Genomic DNA, 25,495 nt, shown 5'->3' with positions numbered 1-25,495 from the left:
CTGTGGGGGCACACACATGCATGGGGCGCAGGGCTGGGGTGGCCATCACAGCTGTCACAGCGCTGTGTCACATGGCAGCACAGGAAGGGACGTGCAGGGACATGGACATGCATGAAGCACCGCACATGGGGGACACAGGGGAGCGGCACTGCCCATCCACTCGCTGAGTGTGACACTGACTGCCAGGACCAGGCTCAGACCCACCGAGCCCCCCTGAACCCAGGGCTGGGCTCACAGCAGACAGCTCTATGCAACTCCAGCGGGACAAGCGGGGCCAGGGAAGCTGGCCAGGGAGGGTGGAGGGGACCAGGAGCCCTGGGAAGGCACGGACACGGGGCAGAGCTGTATGGCAGCTTTTAATGTTCCTAAGAACTAGGAAACAGAGATCAAAAAGAGACTTTGCTCTTCTTGATAAAAGTAATAAAATGGTTAGCGGTGTTAAATTAATCCTTACAAAACAAAACCCAAGGAGGTTAAATAAAGCCCAGAGGCTCCGCATAAAAACCACAACGACTACAAAACAGCTGCAAAGACGTCTTTACACACCAAAGAAACTCCTCTTCTCCGCTCCTCCCCTAAACGGTACACAGCGTCGGCAAACACGGGACTCACACATGTGGGAAAGGAACACGGATGCAATGGGAGCAGCCCTGCAGGGAGCACGGGCGCCACGGACAGAACTATTTACACTATGGACACGGAGCTGTGCTGGTGCCAGTCCGGCCGCAGGAGCCCCCGGGCTCTGCCCGTCCTTCTCCTGCCGGCGCCAGGCTGTGGCCAGCTGCTGGGGCCCCTCCAGCTGCGGTGCTGGGTGCTGAGCACTTGCACTTCCTTAGCTGGGATTAGTCTCCCAGTTCCTGCTTTGCTCTCGACCCAGCTCCCGCTCTTTGCTGTGGAGGAGGAAGATGAGGAAGATGAGGAGCTGAGGGTCCGGCCTGAATGCTTGAAGGCTGCAATGAGCTCCTGTAGCCGCTCCGGTGTGGTCTCCCATTTGGCAAAGCCCGCACTGTTCTGCAAGGGAAGGCAACAGCTGCTGAGCATCTCCCCGTGGTCCAAGTAGACCTCCATGCTGTGGGTCAGCCATGGGTCAGGGTACACCCGTACCCCAAAGGACAACGCTCCAAGGCACCCAGAGCCTTCCCAGGGTGGGCATGGCGTTCAGCTGTGCAGGATCAGGAGTGGGGGAACCCAAAGACCTCCCGGCACAGACACTGGCAGAGGCTGTAGACGATGCAGAGGAGGAGGGTGGAGGGCACGAGGCTGACCAGAACGATGCCCAGGCTGTGGTGCTCGATGAGCAGGAGGTAGATGCCGAAGGGCAGGGAGCTGAAGTAGAGGAGGCAGAGGACACCCAGGATGAAGCGAGGGACGGCTCGCCATCCCCAGGAGTGGCACTTCTGCCCGGGGCCGTGGCAGGGCAGTGTGCCCAGGCTGGCAGGGCGGTACAGCCGCACCACCTCAAGCCTGCCCAGGCCCTCCGGCGGGGCCACATCCTCCGGCACCTCCAGGATGGTGACCACCAGGCAGTCAGGGCCGGGTGAGGGCTCTAGCACACTGGGGCAGAGGAGGACTTCAGGGGATCGGGTGGGACCCCGCTTCTTGGTCTTCTCATGGCCTGTCAGCAATGCCAGTGCCTCGCCGTCGTCCTGCAGCTGCTGCACGTCCCCACCGGGCACTGGGCTGTGCTGGCGGCAGAAGGGGCAGCGGAGCTGGCAGGGCGACGCATCCCCCAGTGGCACCATCTTGCAGAGGCACTTGGCACAGAGGCGGTGGCCGCAGTGGAGCAGTTTGGGTCGGTGGGCACGGGCATCGTAGCGGCTGTAGCAGATCTTGCACTCCAGTTCGGGGGCCACAAGTGCCATTGTCTGAGGCCCCTGCTTGCTGTCCTGCTGGGCCATGCTCCTGGAGGGCTGGCTGGTGGCTGTCCAGGCTGGGGGAGAGGGAAGCTGCCGTGAGCGAGGGCTTGGGGGCAGGTTCCTGGGCCCTGCTGCACCCCACGGGCAGAGTCCTGGCCAGCCCCCGGGGCTGGGTGGCAGAGCGGGGCCAGGGGAGCAGGAAACAGGCGGCAGCCCCCTCCCAGGGCCGGCACAGCCTGGCTGCGACCACCAGCTGGTGCCGCCACGCTGGGACTCGGCCCCATCGCGGCCGCCGTGTCCGGGTGGGAGGGAGACATCTTTCCCAGGGGACGGGCTGCGGGGTGGGGGCCCGTGTCCCGGGTGCAGCGTGTCCCTCCCCGTGCGGGCAGCTTCCCCAGGGCAGTGCCGGCTCTGGGCACCGGGCTCTGCTGGCTGCAGGGACCCTCTGCCCTGCAGCCCCCCGCCCCCCTTCCACCCACAGCAGCAGGGCGAGCAGCATCCTAGGCCGTGGCCCTGGTACCTGCAGTCCACGCCGGGGCTCCTGGGTGGGACGCAGCCGTGGGTCGGTCCCCAGCCTTGCAGCCCCGGTGGGCCGGGCTGCGGCCCTGTCCGTGAAGGCAGGCAGGGTGCCGGCGGCGGCTTGTGCCCCATGGAGAGGCGTGGGGCGCGCTGCCCGCCACGCTGCGGAGGCAGCCTTGGCGCAGGGGCTGCCAGCATCCTCCGCGGCGTTGGCCTGGCAACGCGGAGTGGGAGGCGGATGCTCAGCCAGCCGGTGCCGGTGCTGTGCAGAGCCCTGCTATGGCAGGTCAGGGTTCCCAGGGCTGCTGCCAAGCTGCAGCAGGTCGCTTAGGCTCCCTGCAGCCCCTTTGCTCACAGGCAGTCCTGAGGATGCTCTTTCCCTGCCCTGGGGGCTGCAGGCAGCGGCCCCTGGGGCCCTGCAGCCCCCAGCCTGGGGAAGAGCACGGCCGCAGAGCAGGGTCCTGGGGGGCCCATAGCACTTGGCAGACCCTCTGCCGTAGGAATGGGTGGCTTCTGCTCAGCCCTAGGGAGAGAAGATGCTCCAGGCATGAAATGCCTCACAGGGAGGGCCCTGCAACCTGTCCCGGAGCCCAGCACATCACCCACAGCATGGGGGATCAAGGGGCGCAGAGACGTGCTCGGCACCACCAGCATGTGCCCGGATACCTCGCCCCATTCCGGCACCCCAGGGAGCCAGGGCCAAGGGCACTTGGGGGCCGCAGCTCTTGGCAGATGCCAGCTGGGTGATGCCAAGCCCTCGGCACATCCCTCTCCACAGGTTGCACCTCCCCAGCCCATGCCAAATCCCCCACCCAGGCTGCAGCCCTCGCAGGGGTGTTTCCAGCAGCCCTGAGGGGCAGCAGCCAGCAGAGACACCACCACCACCACCACCCCCCAGAGCTGCAGGCAGGTTGGCAGTGCTGATTCCTCCCCAGCACTGACAGGGTAAACCTCCCGCCTGCTGCCAGGCAGGAGAGCAGCAGCCAGCCACCACAGGAGGCAGCACTTGTGGGGGCAACTGCAGGGACCCCAAGCATCAATGGCCGACCTGGGGACACACCTAAGTTCAGGCGCTGCCAGGGGTTTCCAGCCCCTCATCAGTGATGGGGTCACACCTTGCTGCCCTCAGTCCCTTTGGGGTGCAGGACAGGGTGTCTGCGCTGGTTAACAAGAAAATGATGTTGGGTTTTATTTTTCTCCACGCAGGACTTGCTGAGCTCCGTGAACTGCCCTGGTAATTATTGTCCGCACCCTGAGCGCGCAGTGCTGGGCAGCGGCCCCAGCCCGTGCTGCAGCAGCCACTTGTGCTGGAGCTGCCCAGAGCAGCGCTAGCGAGGGGCCTTTCAGTTCAAACTGTCAAGGTCTGGCAGAGTCTGAAAGAGCTTTTATTCTAGGGGACCAGGCAACATCTGGCTACCAGTGGGACCGCTGACCTCATCCCCCAGTCCTGCTCGTACCCCCGCCTCTTCCCCACTGCCTCCACCACTGCAGCCCCTCACAGAGCTTGACCCAGCCTTGGTCACTGCCCTTGGCTGCACCCTTGGTACAGCTTGGCTGGACAGCAAGCAGCCCCAGGCGCTGTGGGATGGCTGCCACAGCATCTCGGTGGGAAGCATCATGTCCCATCTCAGCACCAGGCTGACAGGGGTGGCTGTGCTGGCCCGTCTCGCTGCCTCTGCGATCTGGCAGCTCAGCCCTGTGAGCAGAACCTGCTCCTTGCCCCAGCCATGTGCCCCCATCCCCTCCAGCCTCACCGGGACCCTTCACCACCTGCCACTTTGTCCCTGAGCTCTTCTGGAGCTGAGCCCATGAACTGCTGCCGCCAGGGCTCAGCTCCCAGCTGTGGTCCTGGTGTCCTCCTCCTCAGGACCCATCCCCTTCACTTGTTCAAGAGAAGTGCTGGAGACAGGAGCACCCATGAAAGCCGCAGTGACCATCCTGATGCTCCCCTTCTATCCTCTCTTGCTTTGTCTGGATAAATGAGATGTTCTAGAGAGGAAGCCACACCACGGGGCTTCATGGCCACTGAGGTCATTTGCATCTCCACTGTAGCAATTAAATACTTCACAAGGTAATTGGTCATCACCTGAGGGAGCAAGGCAAAGGACTCAGTGAGGGCAGACTGACCAAAGACTTGTTGACACTTCCCAACATCAGTGTGTCTTTGGTCACTGGCACTTCAGGAGGTGTCTGCCTTGGCTCAAGACGTTAAGTAAAAGGCAAAAAAGGCTTTATAAAAACTGCTGCTCATTGCCAGAGTTCCCAGCTGTCCCAAGTGTCATTCAAAGGACATCAATGATCTCCTCGTCTCTGTTGCTGAAAGCATTCCTGGAGAGCTGCGGAGGTACCCGAAGCAGGCAGCCTGTGGGGCTGAGCTGATCTTGCCCAGCACAGAGCAGCACCGGCACTGCTGCAGCACAGATGCTGCCAGCTGCAGAGCAGCACGTGCACAACACGGACCCAGGGCTCGCAGCACTTTCTCATCTCCCGGCTTTTAATAAACCTCACAGCCCATTTTATCTGTGCCTGAAAATGCAGTCTTGCAAGGCTTCCAAGCAATGCTAACCTGCCCCAGAGCCATTTTCCTTTGGGAACACTGGCTTCCATGCTGTCTGCCAGCCTGTCCGGAGGCAGAGGGGGTAAAGCTGGGAAATTCCCAAACTCCAGAAATGCGGGGTCAGAGAACTACCACGACTTTTAACCCCCAGAGCCATCCTCACCTCGTTAGGCCAGAGGAGACAGGTGGTATTGAATGATTCAATCCAGCAGCCAGGGACAGGGTGAGATCAACAGCGGGAAGTGGAAGCAAGACCAGACCAGCCGGGGAAGGTCTGTACTTCAAGCACACGGTGCATCAACCCCCAGGAAATCTGCCCCCCTCACCACAGATATCCCCTCGGGCAGCGCTGTGGACTGACTGCAGGGAAGCCCAGCAAGCTCTCCCAGCAGTGCAGCAGTTGCTGCTCTACACTGAAGAGGCTGGGCCTGTAACACAGCTTGTCCCGCGCCTCCCCGATGCAGGGATGAGGGGCTACTGAAGGGCTACCGAAATGCTGAGAGCCCTGGAGCAGAGACCTCGCAAGAAGCAGCTCACTTGCCCTGCCCTCGAGAGGCTCTGGGCGAGGACAGCTGCCTGCACTTCTTGGAAGGCTGGTACAAGGAAGAGAAAGCCAAACTCTTCACTGCAGCTGCAGTCAACAAGCCATGAGGACTGTGGTCAGGTTGCTTTAGGGGGTCCAAGCTGGTCATTAAGAAAAAAAATTCACCAGCAGGGCACTGCAGCACAGAAAGGGTCAGATGCCAGAGGGTTCTGGGGAAAAAAAACCCAGCAAAAGAAAGAACCAGTATTTTTCTACCTTTCAGCCAGAGGCAAGAGCAGGCTGTGACCACAGGCCCCTAGCCAACAGAGAAGGAAAGGCACAGACACGGGGCAGAGCTGTATGCTGGTTTTTAATGTTCCTAAGAACTAGGAAACAGAAATCAAAAATAGACTTTGCTCTTCTTGATAAAAGTAATAAAATGGTTAGCGGTGTTAAATTAATCCTTACAAAACAAAACCCAAGGAGGTTAAATAAAGCCCAGAGGCTCCGCATAAAAACCACAACGACTACAAAACAGCTGCAAAGACGTCTTTACACACCAAAGAAACTCCTCTTCTCCGCTCCTCCCCTAAACGGTACACAGCGTCGGCAAACACGGGACTCACACATGTGGGAAAGGAACACGGATGCAATGGGAGCAGCCCTGCGGGGAGCACGGGCGCCACGGACAGAACTATTTACACTATGGACACGGAGCTGTGCTGGTGCCAGTCCGGCCGCAGGAGCCCCCGGGCTCTGCCCGTCCTTCTCCTGCCGGCGCCAGGCTGTGGCCAGCTGCTGGGGCCCCTCCAGCTGTGGCGCTGCGCGCCGAGCACTTGCACTTGCCATCCGTCCCTCCATCTGTCCTGCCGTCCTTTCGCCCATGCATGCATCCCAGCTCTGGCTGCCCCTTCCCTTGGTGCTCTGGCATCGAAGGGGCTGCCTGCTCCTCCTGCTGTACCACGCTGCGTTCCCTTGCCCTCCGGCGGGGGCCGCAGCTCAGCCTCCTCTCCCCACCGGCGGCCGGGTGCTCCCCAGCACTCCTGGGCCGGGGCAGTGTGCAGTTCACAGAGGAAAGCAGGTGCCGTGGAGCTGCTGTGCAAGAGTCCCCCGGGCCGGTGCTGCACAGCCAGCAGTCTCTCCACCGCCCCAGCAAGCCTCCTCAGGCCGCTGGCACCTCCCCTGCTGCCTCGCACCTCTGCACCTTAGTTGGGATTAGTCTCCCGGCTGCTGCTTTGCTCCCGGCCCAGCTCCCGCTCTTTGTCTGCTGTGGAGGAGGAGGAGGAAGAGGAGGAGGAGGAGGACGACGACGAGGAGGACGACGAGGAGGAGGAGCTGAGGGTCCGGCCTGAATGCTTGTAGGCTGCAACAAGCTCCTGCAGCCGCTCCGGCGTGGGCTCCCATTTGGCAAAGCCCGCACTGTTCTGCAGGAAGAGGACGGCTGTGTTGTGCACGGCCTTGTAGTACATCTCCTCTCTGCAAGGGAAGAGAACAGGCACTCAGCACCCACCCAGGAGTCACAGAACTGCCACCCAGACCCGATTCCTAGCACCCACCCCTCCTCTCAACTGCGTGTCATGTTTAGGACAAGCATTCATCTCCGTCCTTTTCTCTCATTCTGAGGAAAAAAGCAGGCAGAGTGCAGCATCAGGCATTTCTGAGTAAAGGCAAAGGCTTGTGAACTTTCAGAGAAGCACTGATGCTGCATAGCCACGTAGCGCTCTACAAGCATGTATGTGCACCGCGTCACCACTGTCCCAGAAGGAGACTCATCACAGCAAGGCATCAGTCTTAATCAGGTACAGAGAACTTAAGTGTTTAAGCACTGGTTGCTCAAACAAGTTGTTGCTTGAACTTGTTGCTTAAACAGCAAACCAATGGCCAGCTTGCTCTGCTGAGGACCAGGATCCTGCCTGACCCTTGTTTCTGCTTCCCCCCAAGTGACAACGAATTGCTGCGGCGTTTGGCAGCCCCAGAAGCGCTGCTCAGCTGGATCACCAGATCAGAGGGCTGGCAGAGGAGCACAGATGATCACCGCAGCACCACATGTATGACCTATTCACACTGGACTTTACCCAAGGAATACGCCACTCACAAGCTTTTTGTTAGTGAAATAACCTGGTAGTCATTGGATGGCCATGAGATTCCCAACACTCTGTACGACTATCTTAAAAACCCAGAGCGATTATGCACTGCATTTGTCCTTGCCTGCTCCCTACTTCCTACTGATTTCAGCTTGGGACAGGATATTTCTGTCAAACAGCTTCAGAAACGCATTCCCAGAAGGACCCGAGAAAAAGGCCTACTTTTTGCAGACATGCTGAGACCCGCTGCGGTATTCGTGATCAAAGGCTGGAAGGATGAGCTGGTGCCGCTTGAACTTGCTCTGCTCCATACGGGTCAGGGCTGGTGTAGGAGGGTCCCGCCACTCGGGGATGAAGACAATAAAGGAGAGAGGCTCACTGGAGTTCTCCAGCAGTTTCTAGTTCAAGAAGAACATGAACAATCTCAGTGCCGGCTGAGCAATGACATGTCTAGTATGGACATTTCCATATTCCATGGAAACACTTCTGCTTCTAGAGTGGTGCCGCAGCAGTCGCCGTCCTCTGCCTTCTGCATTATAGCCCTGCTGTGAGGGTGCAGGAGCAGTGGGGAGGAGAGGACTGACTGCACAGCTCCATTCAGAAGAACCCCACTGGTGAGCGAACGTACCTCGAAGTGAGAGACCATGGCATCCATCAGCTCCTCACAGAATGGAGGATTTGCCTCAAAAGAGCCACTTACAGGAAAGAAATCCAGGCACGGGCTGGAAGAAAAAGGCAAAGATCCCTATCAGAGAGGCTAGCATTCTAACTCTCACACCTTAAAAAGCATCCATTTGCTAACAAGAAGCAGTCATACTCTCAGAAAGCCTGAATCCCCAGCGTGCAGGGCCTGCTGCATCCAACAGTGGGACCAGTCACTGGGGACACGCTCCACCTGTAGCCACTGAAGGTGACTGCTGATTCAAGCTGGCTGCTTGAGGGCCCAAGTCTCCCATTCTCCAGAACAAGAGGAAGCACTGGCAGACCTATAAACTGCATTACTTCAGGGACCAGAGCCCCACTACTGGACTAACGGCACAGCCCTGACAGTTTCACAGCCAGTCTGTGTCCACTCATTGCATTTAGGCAGGCCTGAAGTACACACCCTTCTGAGCAGACATCACACAACCAACCGGCCGCTGCCCTGAAGACACAGACACGTCAGCCTGTCTTGAGGCACTGCACACACATGCACCCACACAGATACACGGCAAGGGCACCGGAACGTAAGACTCACCCCCTGGATCCGAAATACCCGTCTGTATCCAAGAAGGCCGAACAGTACTGTTTAAAATAGCAATTCAGGGGCGAGGCAAAGCATTCAAAACTCACTCCAAAGAGCTTGTGGAGGGCTTCGAAGATGTGCACAGGAAGTGCCCCCTGCAGACCAGTTCCTTCGTACAGACCCACACCGAACATCATCTGAGGAGAGCAAACCCCGGTGAGCCGTGCCTGCACTTGCTGTTCCTGCTGCTCCCTCCACTGACCACGGACCCAGGGCCACACGTCCATGCACCTACTCCTCTAGGTATGCAGGGCCCCCTCGTCCTTTCTCAAATTCATGTAGGTCCCCTGCATGTACCCAAGAATGCTCTTTAGATATTTCATCCAACTCAGGCCCCACGAACCAACTGTCAATTTTCACATATAGCCCCCATGAACCTTCAGCTGGCCCTCACGGTCAAGAACTACTGAAGGTTTCTTTCATAAAAATTTATCTTTATCCCCACTGAGGTCTCCAGTCAAGATCACAACTGCTCCCCAGACCACAGCCCTATCTCAAAACACTGGGAGCAGACAACGGACCCAGTTTAAACCCTATTTTGCATCAGACTCCCAGAGCTGCGGACACCCCCCAGAGCAAAGACAAGTACTTCAGGTCCCCACTATTACTAAGGCTTTCTGATGTACAACAACTGTGATGAGACAGTACCTGATATCGACGGAGAAGGCACCAAACCCTGGGCAGAAATTTTTCAAAACCAGAGTCATCAATGCAACTGTACCGATAGAGAAGCCACTGGAAGAGAAAGCCCAGCCATTAACCACAAACAGATTCAACAAAGTTAAGACAGTACGCAGACATACCATGACGTGGAGAGGAACACTGAACAATGGGAGCAGGTGGGGCTCTGCATGGAGGCTTGTCAGCACATCTGCTTTTACCATGCGAGTGAACTGCAAGCTCTTTACCGGCGTGAATGAACGTACCACACCAGCAAGTGTCTCTCAGCAAGGGCTGCCTTGCTGGGAGTACAACTGTTCTTGCAGCACAGTACACATCCAAAGCACACGTGCAACACCTTGTAAATATTTTCAGCTGAAGCTTGACCCTGACTAAGGTGAAAGTAGCTGTCCTCACTTCTGCTGCTACTCGGGCAATGTTTGACAGCCTCTGCCTGGTCAGCACTCCCTGCCTCTGCACAGTCCCTCTTCTTGGAGGGCAAGAAAAAAGGAATCCTCCCACTAAAGAGCAGTCTGTGACCAGTCACACAGGACTGGCAGTCAGCCCTTACCAGCTTGCTGAAGTAGTTGCGGCTCACTTTCACCATCTCCCCCTTGTACCGCACACATGCCACATTGTTTTCCATGTGCATTTCCACGCTGGGGAGTGGTGGGGAGGGGATGGCCAGTCTCACTGGGTAACAGTATACGAGCCTGTCCTGGACTTCAGGAGCTTCTATCTCAGCTACAGAAAATAAAGAGAAAGGCAGCCCATTAGAATCCAAGGACACCTGGGACAGATCTTTCTTCCACCTCAAAACACGCAGCGATAGGAACAGGGCTAAAGGGCAGAGTGAAGCCCCCCCAAACACTGTGATAGTCCTTCACAGATCTCATAGGCAGCTCCCTAGGTTCAGAGCTGATTCCCCAAATTAATTCCATCACCCTCTGCCAAAGCATAGAGAGGGCTCACTTCACAGTACTTCCCCACCTCTTAACACAGCAGACTCAAGAGACCGCACACAACCATCCCACATCTTCAGGCACATTCCAGGCAAGTAGAACACTCCCCTTGTTGCTACTGTTATTATTTCAGTTTGCCCCAAACTCATCCAAAGCACAATAAATATTCCCAGGCTGCCAACTGCAGGAGGCAAAGGAATCTTCCTGCCACCTTGTAGTTACCCACTGCGGGCAGCAGCTTAGCCTCAGCTTCAGTGGGAAAAAAGAGAGCTCACAGGGAAGATCAGTCAGAAGGAATCACGGATTAAATCCAGTGGGAAGACAAGCAGCAAAAACAAGCAGCAAAAGGCAGGTGCTGGGACCTGATGGGAGTCTGAGGAAAGCTAGGACCCGAAAAGGACTACAAAACGGTGTGATGAAGGAAGCAGGGACCATGGAAGAAGGAAAATTTGACTGGAGGCAGTACAGATACAAACTAGGAAGAAAGAACAGAGAAAAGATCAATGAACATGAACCCTCTGCCAGGAAACGAAGAAGGGTGCATAGTGACGCGCTGGGAGGCAGAGGGGTGAAGAAGGTGCTCAGAACCCAAGAAACGTGGCAGAGGAGAAGGAGGAGAGGGCGCCAGGCATTAGGAAGGGGACTGCCAGCTGTCCTCAGGAATTCACGAAGAAGCAGAGCAAAAAAGCATGGTCCAGGGAAATGAACTAACATCCTGTTCAGTGTGGTCAGCTCCTAACAGGCTACTTAATCCTGACAAATCATATTTTTAGGATATTTTATATTACACCCAGTAACAGTACTGGAAAATACCTTCCCACTGCATAGGCGCTGTGTGACTGTCAGCTAAAACGTATACTGGGCTGGCTATTTCTGACTCTATTAAATTCAACTCCCCGGACTCAGAACAGCCCTCCCAACAAACAATGCTACTGGAATGGGGACAGGCCAGAGTGTGTTGCTTTTATGCTGCAGTGCTGTAGCCCTACAGCTCTTCAGAGCTGACTGCATACCAGATATATTGTTCTCTTTGAGTATGGCAAGATGCTTCTCCCGGATCCGCTTGACGTATTCAAGGGATATGTAGTAAATCTTACTGCAGATGCCTTCAACGGAGTCCTTTGCTGCAGCAGACACATGGGGCCCACACTGTTTGCGTAAGTGCTCCAGGCGGTCCTGCAGAACCAGAGAACCAGAGTTCCTCACACAACCTGCCACTGGACTCCCCAGAGGTGTGCAGAGTCTCCACGCCACTGTCACTCCCATTTCACAAAGCAAAGGAAAGCAATCGCAGCCTTCTCCAGAAGGACCTTTATCTGGCCCCAGCACTCCTTCCATCCTTGCCCAGGCTCCCTGCGCTCAGCTGCACAAGCAGAGGGATACTGACCATGTAGTCCTCCTTCGAGGCCGAATGGTCCCGTCGCAGCCAGCTGAAGGTGTCCTCCACATTCCACTTCACCACCTTCCTGCTGTCTGGTGAAGCACTCCTGCACAACACAGAGAAGCAAAATTTAAGCCACGGCTGCACAGCAACGTATTCCATCCCAGCACAAGGGTTTTGTCAGAGGGGGAACACAGCTGCTGACACTTCCTCAAGGCCCTACCCTGTCACTCCCCTCCTGGCCTTCTCCAGAAGGTGCTTCCAAATATTTCTATGACTAGGGACTGCCATACTCGCTCCAAAACACACTCTAGCTGTCTGCTGTCCGCTCTGCAATAGGAGAGGCAGATAAAGAATTTATCTACTACGGAAATGGTCCATTTTGATCTTGCCTCTCACTTCCAAATACAGCCACTGCTAGGAGCTTGTGACTCTGAGAAAACTACCCTGTTAACAAGCTTTTTATTTTCCCCACAAGGCTATCTTCCTCAGTTCTGTCCTGTGGCAGAACTTGTCAGAAAAAATCATACATGGTATAATAAAACACCACGCTAAGCTTGTTGCTCTGTAAGAGCAGTGGGTGCCGAAACACTCATTCTCTTCTCAGGGATAAATGACAGAAGTCATTTCCATGTCCAGTATTTCACAGATTCTCACTTGTCTCTGCATACATTCAGCTTCTCAACAATAGATTTTACTGTAACATTACTATCAAAAGACATCTCTGGCACTATATTGTTTTTCTTCTGTATGTTCCTACCCCTGATTTTTCTCAGTAAGATTATGACCAATGCTGAATAAGGTGTGATGCAGCAGTTCCCTCTGAAAATCCTTATGACCTTTTCCTCTTTTCTGAACGTGACAGCACTGGAAGAGGAACTCCCACCTGGATTCTATCAGCCGTTTCGCAGCCTCAGCGTACTTGAAGAGTAGTCTCTTGGCTTCCTCCCGGAACTTGATTCTGGATAACCTGAAGTAAGTTCAAATTCACATGCATCAGTTCCACATCTGCCACGAAGGCAGGCACGGAGGCCAGATCCAGTTCCTGAGCTTTAGATCACCAGCACCCTATCACTTCATCAGTAAAAGTATAACACAAAAGCACAGAACCACAGCAGCTATATCACTGGACCAGACCAATACAAAAACATCCCATCAAGGTGCCCTGTCTTTGAACAGTACCTGATGGGAATGTCATTCATGATCTCTCTGAACATGGAAGGAGACACTACTGGCTCACAGTCACTCGGCAAAAGAGGATCTGTCCCTTTATCGACCACTTTCCTCTCCAACATCCAGCGATTAAAGGACTCCCTCGGGGGGTCAATCCCTGGAGAAGCACAGAAGAAGGGTCTAATCAATACCATAAAGAGATGCCCAGAAGCTCTGATAAGGATCACTACGTGGGAATTCTGCCTAATGAGTTCACAACCAACAATGTGACCGAGTACAGCTGTCACAAAAAGAGACCACACGGACAAGGCAGACATAAACCAAAAGGAAGAACACCACAGTACTGCGGGATTAAAAACGTGAATAAGGGGAGCGCAATAGAAACGCACCTTCTCGCTGCTGGCAGAGCTCTCGATAATGTTGCCGCAGCTTGAGAATGAGCTGGGATCGAAGCAGCTCCACCTCAGGGTGTGGAGAAAGCACTTCAGATGGTGCTCTCTGCTTAATCACTGCATTTGTCTGAATATCCAGGTCCCAATATACTCTATGGCAGAAACAAATGTCATCAGGATGGCCAGATCATTGGCTAATTATCAAATATTACTTCTAAAGATGCTTCCTTGGGCTCTTTCACCAGCCAGGAAATGGAACTATCTAGACTCCTTGCAAAGATATAGGGGAGTGTTACGTCCCCGAGATTCTTCAAAGACACCTGGAAAACCAGGTGTCTCTAATATACCACCGAGAAAAGAACTAAAGACAACTGGAGGCAACTCACTCAGTTGGTCGTAGAAGAGCTGCCTGCTGTTTATCTTCAGGTGAAACACACCATGCCTTCAAAACAGAGGTTCCTGGAATACTGGGAGAGCTGGGGACTGGCTGAGCAGCTGGGTTCCCTGGGACATCCGCCTAGGTGTGTAAAAGATTAATTACTGCTCCACAGAGACAGGTAAAGGGGAAGCAGTCCCATATATCTAACAATCCTGCACCTGCACACTATTCAGGATGTGCTTGAGCAATTGCTGGGGGTATCTGGCCTGCTGTTGGCATAAGTTAACACAGACATGCAAGCTACCACATTTCTGAGTCATCAACTGTTATCTCCCAACTCCCAAACTCCACCTCAGGCTGTAAGAGAGAAACGGCAACTTGGCAGGACCCGAGTCTGCTTCCACTTTTGTACTTTCGGAGTGTCAGCTGTCACAGCTTGAGTTATACTAGGGTGACTTGACCTTGCACAGTTAAAAAAAATAGGTCCAAGCTCCCAAGCCCCCCTAGGTTTCAGTGTGAACATCCTTAAGCCCTTTTGTTTCACAGCACCAGACCCACCTTGGGCTTTTTCACACTGTTGCCGCTCAGTGGAACCTCCTCAGAGAATCTCCTCTTCCTTTGCTTGCTCTCCACAGAGGTATCTATAATCCCACCTTCCAGTGGCATCGGAGCTGCATTCAATCCCAGAGGGTCTGACTATGAGTGTCCAAACAACAGCACACGTTAATTCATCAGCTGCTACCGCAGAGGCCCAAACAAAGGCAATGAGCCCTCTTCGCTCCCAAACAGATGGAAATAAGGACACCAATACTCACACCTGCAGAAAGCTAAAAAATTCTCTTCTAGACCTGTGTCTGTATGCTTTTTTTTTTTTTTTTTAAGACTTAGATGAGAAAAATGCAGCACAGCTCCCCCAGGCTGAGCGTTCTTTGAGCAGTGTGCTACACCTGAAACAGCACTACCTGAGTGTGCACCTGAAGGAGGAACATTTCATCGGAACCAAGCCAGATGATGGACTTAGCAAGGAGTTGTGAAGGTAGAAAGACCCTCCCACATGTGCAATCTGAAGTCCACAAGACCACAGCATCTGCCCCTGCATATTGGCACAGCCCCTTGAGAAGAGTGCTTACTTACAATGACATCATGCTGTCCCAGAACTGGCATTTCCCACAAAGACTGGTTAGTGAAGCGATTGAAGTAGTAGGGGCGATTCTCCCGCTTGCTCCAGCACTTCTCCCAGCCAGCCTGCACCAGCTCATCTGAGAAGACAGTGAGAGAGTCAAAGAGCAGTCCTGAACAACAGCCCTGCCCTTCAGGTCCCCATTACTGTCACAGCGCATTCTGAAATCTGCATTGTTCCTAGCCTTCCTTAGTGGCCTCGCTTCACCTTCCCTCCCCTGCTAGCAGGGCCCTGCGGAACCCTGTGCTGGGCCTTCCCAAAAGCAGAGTCGGTACCTGGCAGGTCCTGTACCAGTCGCATAGGTTTGGGGGAGCTGGGCTGGTTCTGGTTGGAGGTGCCAGGTGAGTGACTCATGAGAGAGGCTTCCTCTGCAGGGCTTCTGTGATTCTCATTGGCCATTTCTCAGCAACCGCACTAGAAAACAAGAGAGCCATAAAATCCGTGTTAAGGCAGGAAAGATCCCAGATCCACTTGGCCCACTCAGCCGTAGCACTACAAGTTCATTCTGACAATAAAACAGGGTTTGAACCAGCACAAAACACACAAAACAGCTCCTAAACCCTGAAAAATACCTGTTATCCCAGATACAACTAGCTATGAGGAATGCTGAGCTTTAAATGGTGTCGCCAAAGAGTTCTTAAGGCCAGCATTCAAAATAATCACTTCTCAGCTAGATCTCTCCTAAAAGTACAGCATCTGGTCGCATACATCAGGACTGAGAACATAAAAAAATAAAATAACACTCTTCTGTGAACACGTACCACCTTCTGCCACACTAACACTAGTCGTATCTGATCTGCTATCCTCTGACAGTTTACATCAACATTTACACACATATAACTACACACAATTTAAACAAAAAGACCTTTATTTAAAGACTTCTACGTAAACCAGCCCTACTGCTTCACTAGTAACAAATTCAGTGGTTCAGAGGACCACAGGCTAGGAGTTAGGAACTCCTGAACTACCTTCCTCAGTACATCCCAGGCCCAGACTAGCCGTAAGGCCTCAGCCAGGCTGCTTTAGCCTTTGGTACTTTTTCATTTGCATAATAACAGTTATGCAAAAGAAGGTCTGTTGAAACAATAACGCTACTCTTAATCATAATTTAATGTGGCCAGCTGGACAGAAACAGCCAGGCTTTTCCTCTCTTAGTCACCATTCTTTCCCCCTGGGGAAGTTTCTGAAACAGCACTGCAGATTGCTCCTCTCTGGCAGCCTTAAATACAAGGGCCATGAACTGGCAGGGAAACAAGGCATTTTAAATAACTACCGTCTACCTCAGTTATTTAACTCTAATCAGGCCTTCAGAGACGCCTTACACACCACCAAAATTAGGGCTGCACTAGCACAATCTTGTATACCAAAGTGTGTTTTTTAACTGAACACTATGGTAGCCTCAGCAGTAGGCTCCCTTGTCTATCATCATCTCTTAAATAAAAACCTCTGGCTTGGTTTGCAGGCTAAGTAATTTGGATTTATTCACCTTTGTTCCCTTTCCTGTCCATTAAAAGTCTTGCTGACTATTTCAGAAGAGCAGAACAGCAGGAGAAAACGACAAAGAATTAGCAGGCACTAGCTCAGTTGTCTATATTATGGGTTGTGGAATCAGTGTGATGCATTGAGGAACTCGACCGTTTCAGCACCTTGGAAGATGCTTCCATCCTTCCAGTCGGGGCAAGCAAGGAAAAGTATGGGACACCGCAAAAGCCTGGAGTTTCAGTCTCGGCTCAGAACTAGGCAGACAATAACCAAGCCCACAGGCAAAAGTGTCTGCTACAGAGTGTACCAACGCAATCATGAATATTTAATTGCCTCAGCAGGTCAGCATTGTGCAATATTTGTTTATTCACGCGCTTCCTCCTGAACTCCAACCCCGCCGTGCCCTCTACAATCACTTCACTTCAGCTAGCTGCCAGAAAGGCAGTGAGGTTAGCCCAGCCAGCGGCAGCAGCTCAGCCTCGTGTTGGGGTTTCTCAGTGCAGGGAAGCACGCCGGAGCCCAAGGGGCCCCAGGGCTGCAGGGCAGGAGCCCCATCGGGCAGCACTGCAGGTGCAGCAGCTTTTGACGGACATGCTTGGCCCCTCCTCCTTAGACCAACAAGATATTTGCACATGCAGTTGCTGATGTGTCCTGCACATTACACAGACAACACACTGGTAATGAACGGATATGTACTGACAGGACCAGACCTCTCAAAGTGAGCCAAGGATGTATTTCAAGAAGTTAGGGAGAGCACTGGGTACTGCGATCTTCCTAGACTGGATAGCACACACCGGCTGCAGCGACTTGCCAGTGTTTTTCACCACCGACCGCTCAAAACAGCCGTCAAATACAGTTCACTGTTTTTGCCTTCTCTCATTTACAGATAAACTAGAACGGTGGAAGTAGACAAGAAGCTTTTTCACTTGATCAGTCTTGACAAGCATTAAATCCAAGTACCCTGAAAGTCTGGGAAAAGGAAAAAAGCAAACTAAAAGGAATCCTGACAGAAGCAACTCTACTTGTATGTAACTAGTATTGGGACTTACGACAGTGAAAGGGATCCAGAGTAAGCATTTTATGGTGATTACGGTATTGTTTTTATACACCGTGGCAATGCATACAGTACTTCACAGACATAGTAGAACGCTGTCCCTGCCCAGAGAGCTTACAACCTAGGAGCAGCAGCACAACCAGAGAGTCCACAGCAAGGTGGAAGAAGACACAAAGTAAAGAGGTACAGCAAACAGGATCATTATTCGTTTCCATTTCAGCAAGGCAACGATTTTATACAAGACAACAGCAAATGCGAACAAAGGAGAGCAGCGACAGACCCCTGGGACACAGCAAGGTTCTCCCTCATCCCAGAGCCACGGCGGCTTCAGGAGGCTGGAAACCAGGCCACCGCCTCCTTCCAGCGGTACTTCTGCCTGTCCCCAGAGCCAGCCCTTGCGCCCGGCCCGGTGGGACGGGGCCGAGGAGAGCACGGAGCTCCCGAGGCGGCACGCACAGGCGGCCAGCACGCTGGGGACCGAGGGGCCGTGTCTGCCGAGGGGACGCGTGCTGCCGGGCAGCGGGGCGACAACTCCCGGGGCTGCCCTCCCGGAGGCGCTGACGGGACGGAGCTCCTCGGCGCGGCGGGCCGGGACCGGCGGGCAGCCACGGGCCCAGCGAGTGCGGAGCGGAGGCGGCGGCGGCGGCAACTCTGCAGGCTGGACGGGAGGAGTCCGGGGCCGCGGTCTAAGCGGGGCGGAGGCCGGGCGGCCCCGCGCCCGGGCAGGCGAGTACTTACGGTGGCGGGCTGCCTGGCGGGACGCGTGGCCGTCGCTCCGTGCTCGCCGCTGGCGCGCAGGGGCCGCATCCTCATAGCGGGACGTCCCGCGCCTGGCCCGCGGGGGCCGCTGCGGAGACAGGAGGCCGTTACGGCGCGCCGCGGGGGAGGAGCCGCCGGGACGCGCGCAGGCGCGGCGCCGGGAGCGCGGCGCCCAGCGCAGCCCAGCCGGGGCAGGCGCAGCGGCGGCGGCGGCCGCGCTCTAAGATGGCGGCCGCGAGCCTGCGCCGCCTCCCCTCCGCCGGCCGCCCGCCCGCCGCCGCCGCACCCCTTCCCACGCCAGGGGAGGTCCCGGCCGCGCGGGTGCGCCGCTTACCTGGGCGTGAGGTCGGGGGCTGTAGGCACCGGGCACCGCTGCGTCTCCCGCCGCCGCCCCACCTCCGCCTCGCCCGCCCCACCGCCGCCATCTTGCGCCGGGACCGCGGGCCGCCGGTGCGCAGGCGCGGGGCCGCCCCGCCCTCTGCAGTGCGCAGGCGCCGCCGCCCGGCCCCGGGACCGCGCATGCGCGTTGTGCCCGCACCCCGGCCCGCCGACAGGGCGCCTGCGCGGAGCTCGGCCCGCGCTCGGGCGGGCGCATGCGCGGAGGGCGGCCCGCGGTCCCGCCCGCCATCTTTGTTGAGGCGCGGCCCGCCCAGCTGTGGGCACAGGCTGCCCGGCCGCCTGCGCTATTTCGGGCCGCGCAGCCTGTTATTGCGGCCCGCGGCGGCCGCTGCGGCGCGGCCCTGCCCCCCGCCGCGGGCGGCTCCTGCCAGAGGCTGGGCGCGGCCGCGACGCGGTCGCCACTAAAGGGCCTTTGAAGCGCGGCGGCGCCGGGGTGGGGCAGGCAGCTGGGCCCCGGTGTGCGGCCGCGGCGGGCACCCGCAGTGGGGCCTCGAGTCGGGGCGGCCCTGGCAGCCGGTGCTTGCTGACGGGAATGCCCCGGGGGCGCCCCCCCGCCCCCTCCCCCCCCTGCTCGCTAACGTTAACTTGGTCTGCGAGGTTCGGTTCTCAAACGGTGGCAGAGGCCGGCGGTGGCAGTGTGTGGCGGGTGACCCTGCGCACGTGTGCCTGGCCGTACCCTGCCCAGTGGAGCCGGGGCATGCAGCCAGGCGGCCGCGCTGCTCCTGGGGATCGCTCCCCTGCTCTGAGACCGGCAGGAGCTGCGGCGCGGCCGCCTTCCTCCATGGCCCGCGTGCCCAGCTGCGCTGCCCAGCATGGCTGGGGCTCCGGCAGGTGAGCAGCGGGGCCCTTTGTGCCCGGCGGTTGTGTCCTGGAGCCCAGGCCGTGCGCTCGCTGGGGCACGTGTGTCACTGCTGCCCACAGCGCAGGAGCCCGGCCCCTGCCGGAGTGCGGTACTCGCAGCGTGACGGCAGCAGCCCGCATCCAGTGCGACGTGCTGGAGGACAACACAGGATGGGGAAGGGGGGCACGGCCCTTACTGAGTCCCATCGCCACCATGGGCACTGGCCATGGGGCCATCACCCCCAGCTGTGGGGCCCTTTCCTGCCCTTTGCCTCTGGAGTGTGTCCCCCTACCCAGCTTTCCAAGTGGCTTTCTGTCATGCTGGGAAGTGGTCTGACCTGCTCGCTCTTCCAGAAGTCCTGCCCTCTGCTCCGAGAGCACCGGGGTCAGTTTAATGAGTTAATGCTGGCAAAGCAGCTCTGGAGGGATAAGTGCTGTGTAAGCACCAAGTCTCCCTGCACTGGAGGTGTGAGCCCCTGCAGCCTGGCTCTGTTGCCCTACAGCACAGATAATTGCCCAGAGCGCAAAGTGCTGGCTCAGACCAAGCCCTTGTTGCAGTTGCACGGCCTGGGGGGGTAGAAGACTATGGAGGGACAGCATGAAACCTCGATCCTTGGAGTGAGGAGGGTCAAGCAGCCTCAAATGGGGGTGAGGGCAGGGGCAGCCCCTTGGCTGCACCCCTGCAGTCCGCTCAGGCAGGGGCCTTGGAGGGAAGCTGTAGCCTGGGGAGCTGCTCATCCCCTCATGACAGACGCTTACAGGGGCGGGATGAGCAGCATGGCAGTGCAGGCATTGCTGGGGCCGCTTTAGCAGCACCCCTTATGGTGCTGGACTGTTTTGGCAGCACCCGTCATGGTGCTATGTACCCCAGTGCCTGCCAGGCTGCTGGCAGCAAGCTGGGCAACTGCAGTCAGAGGGGCATGTCCCGCAGGCCCTGAGCTGCCCGGCTGCCCGTGGCAGGGGCCTGGGCAGCGCAGCGGGAGCAGTGCTGAGGATCTAGCAGCCTCAGCAGCTTCTCTGCCTGGGGCTCACATCACAGGTGGGCATGAACCAGCCCCCATCAGCACCCCTGGCCTGGTGCCACAGGTTCTACATTGGGCTCCAGCCCTGGTGCAGACCCTGCCAGGCAGGGCTGGAGCTGGCAGAGGGCAGCTGGGGTCTTGGCACCAGCAGAGGCTTTGTAAGGCAGACTAGTGGGGGCTGACATGACACGATGGACCCCTTGGACCTCATTTGTACATGTGTCCCTCGCAGGCTGAGCACTGCCTGGGTGCCGGGGAGGCCCAGGGACGTGGTGTGTGGCTGTGCGTGTGGGACATGTGGGGAGCAGCAGGGGAGGAAGGCTGTGTGCTCAGCCTGGAGCCTGGGTGTCTGAGCAACCCGCTGTCTTTCTGCCTGTGCTGGCAGGCAGCCGGGGCTCAGCATGCTAGAGACCTGCATCCTCCCAGTCCCGCTGTCTCCTCCCAGCTGTGGGCTCGCAAGGAGTGGCAGCTGGTGGGATATATAAAGGCAAGGGAACCTCAGCCAGCTCAAAAGAAACTCCTGGAGCTACTGGTGTTCTCCTTCCCTCCCTCCCTTCGCGTGATTCAGCTTCCCCACACCAGGGGAGCCGAGGACAAGCCTTACTGTAAGTACCGGAACCCAGCCAGCATTGTGTAGGCAAACCCCTGGGTCCATGCACGGCCCTGGGGAAGGATGGCGGCTCTGGGCCCTGGGCAGGAGGGTCCCTGTCCTCTCCCTTGCAGAGAACTGGGGGAAAATGCTGGTGGGGAGAAGCTCTGGACCATCCCCACAGTCTTGCAGGGAGCTCTGCCTGTTGCTGCTGGATGGACAGGCTCCAGCACACATCTCAGCCCAGCATGCAGGCAGGCAGCACATCTCCGGGGCGGGGGGGGCTGTGCAGCTGTGGGTAGCCCCACAGGAGAGGGTTCCCTTCTCTGTGGGGTGCTGGGGTTCACCACAGCAGCACGTGCTGGACTCATGCCTCACTATGCAGTTTTGGGAGCTGGGTGTGTTCAGGGTGGGGGTGGGACGCTGCCGTTGTTGGCAGGAGCTGAGGGCAGCGAGTGTTCCCAGGGGACCTGAGACCCTGCAGGCCCCCCAGGGTCTGTGCTGGGGGCTTCAGCGCAGCACCCTGGGGTGGGAGCTGTGCCACTCATGGGCTGCTGGTCCATGGGAGTTCAGGTGATGGGGACCTCGGCAGCACTGAGGAGTTTTGGGGGGGCCAGCGGAGCCGCCCCCTGCCCCAGGGCTGTGCGCAGGTCAGGCAGCAGCCGCCTTTCTCCCAGGGTGGCCAGGTGTCCCCCATGTGCTGCTCCAGACCAGCCTATGCTGACCCTGCTCTCTGCCTCCAGGTGCGAGATGGCTGCCGGCAGCTGCCTCCTCCTCCTCCTCCTCCTGCCCTGGCTGGTCACAGCCTCACACAGCCCACCTGGCTGCAAGATCCGGATTACCTCCAAGGGGCTGGACCTGGGTAAGGGGCCAGCCAGGATCCTGATCCCAGGGCCTGGGTAGGAGGGAGGTTGGGATGCTGCTCCTGGGGTCTGCACCTGGGTAAGGCTCTGCCCACAGTGCCCACACATGCGGGTGAAGAGGAGCAGGGGGATGGGCTGGGGGGTGATGCTGCTGGGAGGGCAGCACAGCCTGGCTATGGCCAGCCCAGGCTTGCTTTGCTTTGTAGTGAAGGAGGAAGGGCTGCGTTTCGTGGAGCAGGAGCTGCAGAACATCACAATGTCAGACCTGCATGGGAAGGAGGGGCAGTTCCATTACAACATCAGCCAGTGAGTGCCACCCGCTTCCCGTGCATGTGGCTCCCCGCACCTATCTGTCCATCCGACCGTCTTTGTCCCCTCCCTTGCAGGGTCAAGGTGATGGACCTGCAGCTGGCACTTTCTGACCTGCACTTCCAGCCTCAGCAGTACCTCGTCTTCAGCATCAACAATGCCTCCATCAGCCTGCGCTTCCGGAGACAGCTGCTCTACTGGTTCTTGTGAGCTCCCTCCCCACCCTACAGCCTACCCTACAGGGAACTGCTTGACTACTACTCGGCCATGCCTGCTGGATGCTGTGGCTGCCTTGCATCCCTGCCCTGCAGCTGGTAGGAGCCATGTGCTCCTCTCATCTGCTTTCCTGATTTCTAGCTATGATATTGGGTCCATCAATGCCTCTGCGGATGGTGTCAACATCCACACAGTGCTGCAGCTGGCCAAGGACAAGGCTGGGCGCCTGAAGATCTCTAACATCACCTGCAACGCCTCCATTGCCAGAATGCACGCAGGCTTCTCCGGCACACTCAGGTATGCCTGACCCCACTGCGGTGGGCCTGTCCCTTGGCCAGACCAGCTCTGCCTGTGCCCAGCTCCCCGACCCCGCTTTCTGCACCCTTGGGACTTCCCCACCCCTATCTGTGTGCCCGCGTGGGGACGAAGGGACAGGGCTGGAGCCACAGGGGAAGGCAAGCAGCTGCAGAGCTGCTCTTGTGTCCTGCAGGAAGGTCTACGAGTTCCTGAGCACTTTCATTGTGACAGGGATGCGCTTCCTCCTCAGCCAGCAGGTACGGCTGAGCGCAGGCAGGCAGCGGAGCCTGGGGGAGCCTGGTTTTTCCAGGCCCCGCAGCAGGAGGAGGGTCCAGGTCCTCATCTGGACCTGGGAGTGATTCCCCTCTTAGCTCAGCCCCTTGCCTTTCAGATCTGCCCATCCCTGGAGCATGCCAGCCTGGTGCTGCTGAACTCCGTGCTGGACACAGTGCCAGGTGAGTGCTGCCCTGTGGTAAGGGCCCAGACCCTGCTCACTGTGGGGAGGACAAAGCAGGCCATGGGGCTGCCCATGGGCTTGGTCACAACGGCACATCTTCCCTGGCAGTGAGGAACTACGTGGATGAGCACATTGGGATTGACTACTCCCTCCTGCGGGATCCGGTTGTCTCCACAGACAGCCTGGACCTAGACTTCAAGGTGAATGCTGACCATGCCCTGCTGTCCCTCGCAGTCCCCGTGGGAGTGGCTGTGCCAGCATGCACACCGGGAATCACTGAGTGAGCATGGTGGGCTGTGCTATGACTGCAGAAATGTCTCCTGTTCTCGGCCCAGGGCATGTTCTTCCCCCGTGCAAGGGAGAATCAGGAGCTGGAGAACCACGCAGTGGAGCCAGTGATCAAGGAGACTGAGCGCATGGTCTACGTTGCCTTCTCCGAGTACTTTTTTGACTCAGCCATGCACGCATACTTCCAGGCGGGTGTCCTGGCCATAGAGCTCCAGGGGGAGAAGGTAAGCAGTGCTGGGACACCCAGCTCCATGCAGGCAGGGGCCTGCTGCCAGGCGGGAGGGAGGGCTGGGCTCAGCCTGCCGGGTGCTATCCAGGGAGCAGCTCTGCTGGGATCAACAGCAACTGCTTGCTTACCTGCCAGTGGTTTATCCTCCCTGCAGGTGCCCAAGGACCTGGAGGTTTTGCTGAGAGCCACCTTCTTTGGGACCATCTTCATGCTGGTGAGGGGAGCACCCGGCTGGGGTGGGAGGCACGGGGGAGCCCCTGGGGCAGAGCACAGCCCTGCCCAGCTCTGTGCCTCCAGCTCACCTGCTCTCCTCAGAGCCCCGCTGTGGATGCTCCCCTGCGGCTGGTGCTGCAGGTGTCAGCTCCCCCCCGCTGCGTCATCAAACCCTCCGGCACCTCGGTCTCAGTCTCTGCCTTCCTCAACATCTCGCTGGTGCCCCAGGGCCGCCCTGCTGTCCAACTCTCCAGCATGGCCATGGTGAGCAGGGGGCTGGCTGGGAGCAGTGTGCGTGGCTGGGGGTCCCTGTGCCCCCACATCAGCGCACACAGGAAGAATGTTTCCCAGCCCACATAGGAAAGCTCTGGTGTCCCAAAGCAGGACAACTGGGCTCACGGAGGAGGAAGAGGAGCCAGCCTGACCAGCTGCCTGCCTGCACTGGGCACAGCAGGGCTGCGACTCAGCCTTCTCTCTCCCTAGGAAACAAAGCTGAGCGCCAAGGTGTTTCTGCAAGGGAAGGCGCTGCGCGTGCAGCTGGACCTGCGACGGTATGGCCCGTGCTGGGGTCCCGTGGAGGTTGCGGGAAGGGTTCCCTTCATGCCCCGCTCATGGCTGCTTTCTCCCCTGCAGGTTTCGCATCTACTCCAAGCAGTCTGCGCTGGAGTCGCTAGCGGTGAGCAGACCTGTGCCAGCCCAGGGGTCTGGCCTCCCTTGCTAGCCCCCAGTCACAGCCTGGGGAAGGGCTGGGGCTGCACGTCAGAGGGCACCTCTTATGGCCCATCAGTGCTAAGGGCAGGCATGCCCTGCACCAGCAGGCAGGTCTGCTGCTGCTGCACTCACCCATGCTCCTCTCTCCCTAGCTGTTCTCACTGCAGGCACCACTGAAGACCCTGCTGCAGCTGACGATCATGCCCATCATTAACGGTAGGCACCACGGCTGCCGCGCACAGCTGGGCTGGGGGCACAGTGGTACTTGACTTCACTGCATCTCTCCCTCCCTGTAGAGAGGACTAAAAAGGGAGTGCAAATCCCACTGCCGGAAGGCATGGACTTCACCAAAGAGGTGGTCACCAACCACGCGGTATGTGGTGGGATGGGGACAGCCTGGGCCCTGCTGGGGCAGGGTGCAGTCACACGCAGCCTCATGCTAATGCTCTTCCCCTTCGCAGGGATTCCTCACAGTGGGAGCTGATCTCCACTTCTCCAAGGGGCTGCGGGAGGTGATTGAGAAATACCACCCAGCGCCTACCACCCCTGCCTACCCAAGCTCATGGCCCGCAGAGCCCAGCATGGACCCCCACCAGCTCTAGCTCTTCCCACTTGGTCCAGGGTGAAGGAGCAAGGGCAGATCCCGGGCTGGACCCGTAGACTGTAGGTAGGAAGCAGCTTCCCTGGTACCACTGGCACATCCTGCAGGGTGCCCGTGCCCCTGTGGGCAGCAGCAGGGTGGAGACAGCTGCTCTGGGAACCCCTGCTGCACCCCTTCTCTTTACACTAATAAACCACTCAACTCCAGCCTGTGCA

General features: G+C 57.5%; 3 protein-coding genes across 4 annotated transcripts; 1 reads left to right on the top strand and 2 right to left on the bottom strand.

Moving 5' to 3' along the window:
• Positions 1–339: 339 nt before the first annotated feature.
• On the bottom strand, positions 340–2,525 carry LOC106631524 (E3 ubiquitin-protein ligase RNF182-like). The gene is made up of 2 exons (XM_055722070.1): positions 2,377–2,525; positions 340–1,930 (listed from the first exon to the last, which is right to left on the bottom strand). Exon 2 carries the CDS (start codon positions 1,896–1,898, stop codon positions 1,173–1,175), a length of 726 nt encoding a protein of 241 aa, XP_055578045.1. The 5' UTR covers positions 1,899–1,930; positions 2,377–2,525; the 3' UTR covers positions 340–1,172.
• A 3,281-nt stretch (positions 2,526–5,806) lies between these two features.
• PCIF1 (phosphorylated CTD interacting factor 1) lies at positions 5,807–18,737 on the bottom strand. The gene is made up of 17 exons (XM_055722052.1): positions 18,581–18,737; positions 18,226–18,334; positions 15,227–15,365; positions 14,906–15,030; positions 14,330–14,467; positions 13,779–13,909; positions 13,390–13,544; positions 13,010–13,157; positions 12,714–12,797; positions 11,834–11,933; positions 11,460–11,622; positions 10,056–10,228; positions 9,473–9,559; positions 8,777–8,961; positions 8,168–8,261; positions 7,762–7,937; positions 5,807–6,931 (listed from the first exon to the last, which is right to left on the bottom strand). Exons 3-17 carry the CDS (start codon positions 15,348–15,350, stop codon positions 6,661–6,663), a joined length of 2,154 nt encoding a protein of 717 aa, XP_055578027.1. The 5' UTR covers positions 15,351–15,365; positions 18,226–18,334; positions 18,581–18,737; the 3' UTR covers positions 5,807–6,660.
• Positions 17,144–25,486, top strand: PLTP (phospholipid transfer protein). Of its 2 annotated transcripts, none has more exons than XM_055722061.1 (16): positions 17,144–18,213; positions 21,840–21,958; positions 22,166–22,265; positions 22,346–22,474; positions 22,626–22,781; positions 22,975–23,038; positions 23,173–23,236; positions 23,347–23,438; positions 23,574–23,750; positions 23,910–23,969; positions 24,071–24,232; positions 24,452–24,519; positions 24,602–24,644; positions 24,832–24,895; positions 24,976–25,052; positions 25,141–25,486. In XM_055722061.1, the coding sequence occupies exons 2-16, from the start codon at positions 21,847–21,849 to the stop codon at positions 25,279–25,281; spliced, it is 1,509 nt and encodes a 502-aa protein (XP_055578036.1). In that variant the 5' UTR covers positions 17,144–18,213; positions 21,840–21,846; the 3' UTR covers positions 25,282–25,486. The 2 variants fall into 2 exon arrangements, with proteins under 2 accessions (XP_055578036.1, XP_005444886.1); XM_005444829.4 differs by lacking the exon at positions 17,144–18,213 and adding an exon at positions 19,246–21,112.
• Positions 25,487–25,495: the final 9 nt, after the last annotated feature.

This window comes from Falco cherrug, chromosome 10 (assembly GCF_023634085.1).
Source record: "Falco cherrug isolate bFalChe1 chromosome 10, bFalChe1.pri, whole genome shotgun sequence".
Classification (NCBI taxonomy): domain Eukaryota; kingdom Metazoa; phylum Chordata; class Aves; order Falconiformes; family Falconidae; genus Falco; species Falco cherrug.
Note: the sequence above shows the minus strand (reverse complement) of the source record. Positions and strands in the feature narration are given on the sequence as shown.

Coding starts and splice junctions, on each gene's coding strand:
- PLTP (XM_055722061.1), top strand. CDS start 21,847: ATGGCTGCCGGCAGCTGCCTCCTCCTCCTCCTCCTCCTGCCCTGGCTG. Junction 23,039..23,172: donor GCTTCCTCCTCAGCCAGCAG/GTACGGCTGAGC, acceptor CTTGCCTTTCAG/ATCTGCCCATCCCTGGAGCA. Junction 23,439..23,573: donor GCCTGGACCTAGACTTCAAG/GTGAATGCTGAC, acceptor TTCTCGGCCCAG/GGCATGTTCTTCCCCCGTGC.
- LOC106631524 (XM_055722070.1), bottom strand. CDS start 1,898: ATGGCCCAGCAGGACAGCAAGCAGGGGCCTCAGACAATGGCACTTGTG.
- PCIF1 (XM_055722052.1), bottom strand. CDS start 15,350: ATGGCCAATGAGAATCACAGAAGCCCTGCAGAGGAAGCCTCTCTCATG. Junction 13,910..14,329: donor ACAGTGTGAAAAAGCCCAAG/GTGGGTCTGGTG, acceptor TTACACACCTAG/GCGGATGTCCCAGGGAACCC. Junction 8,962..9,472: donor GCCTTCTCCGTCGATATCAG/GTACTGTCTCAT, acceptor TGCTCTCCTCAG/ATGATGTTCGGTGTGGGTCT.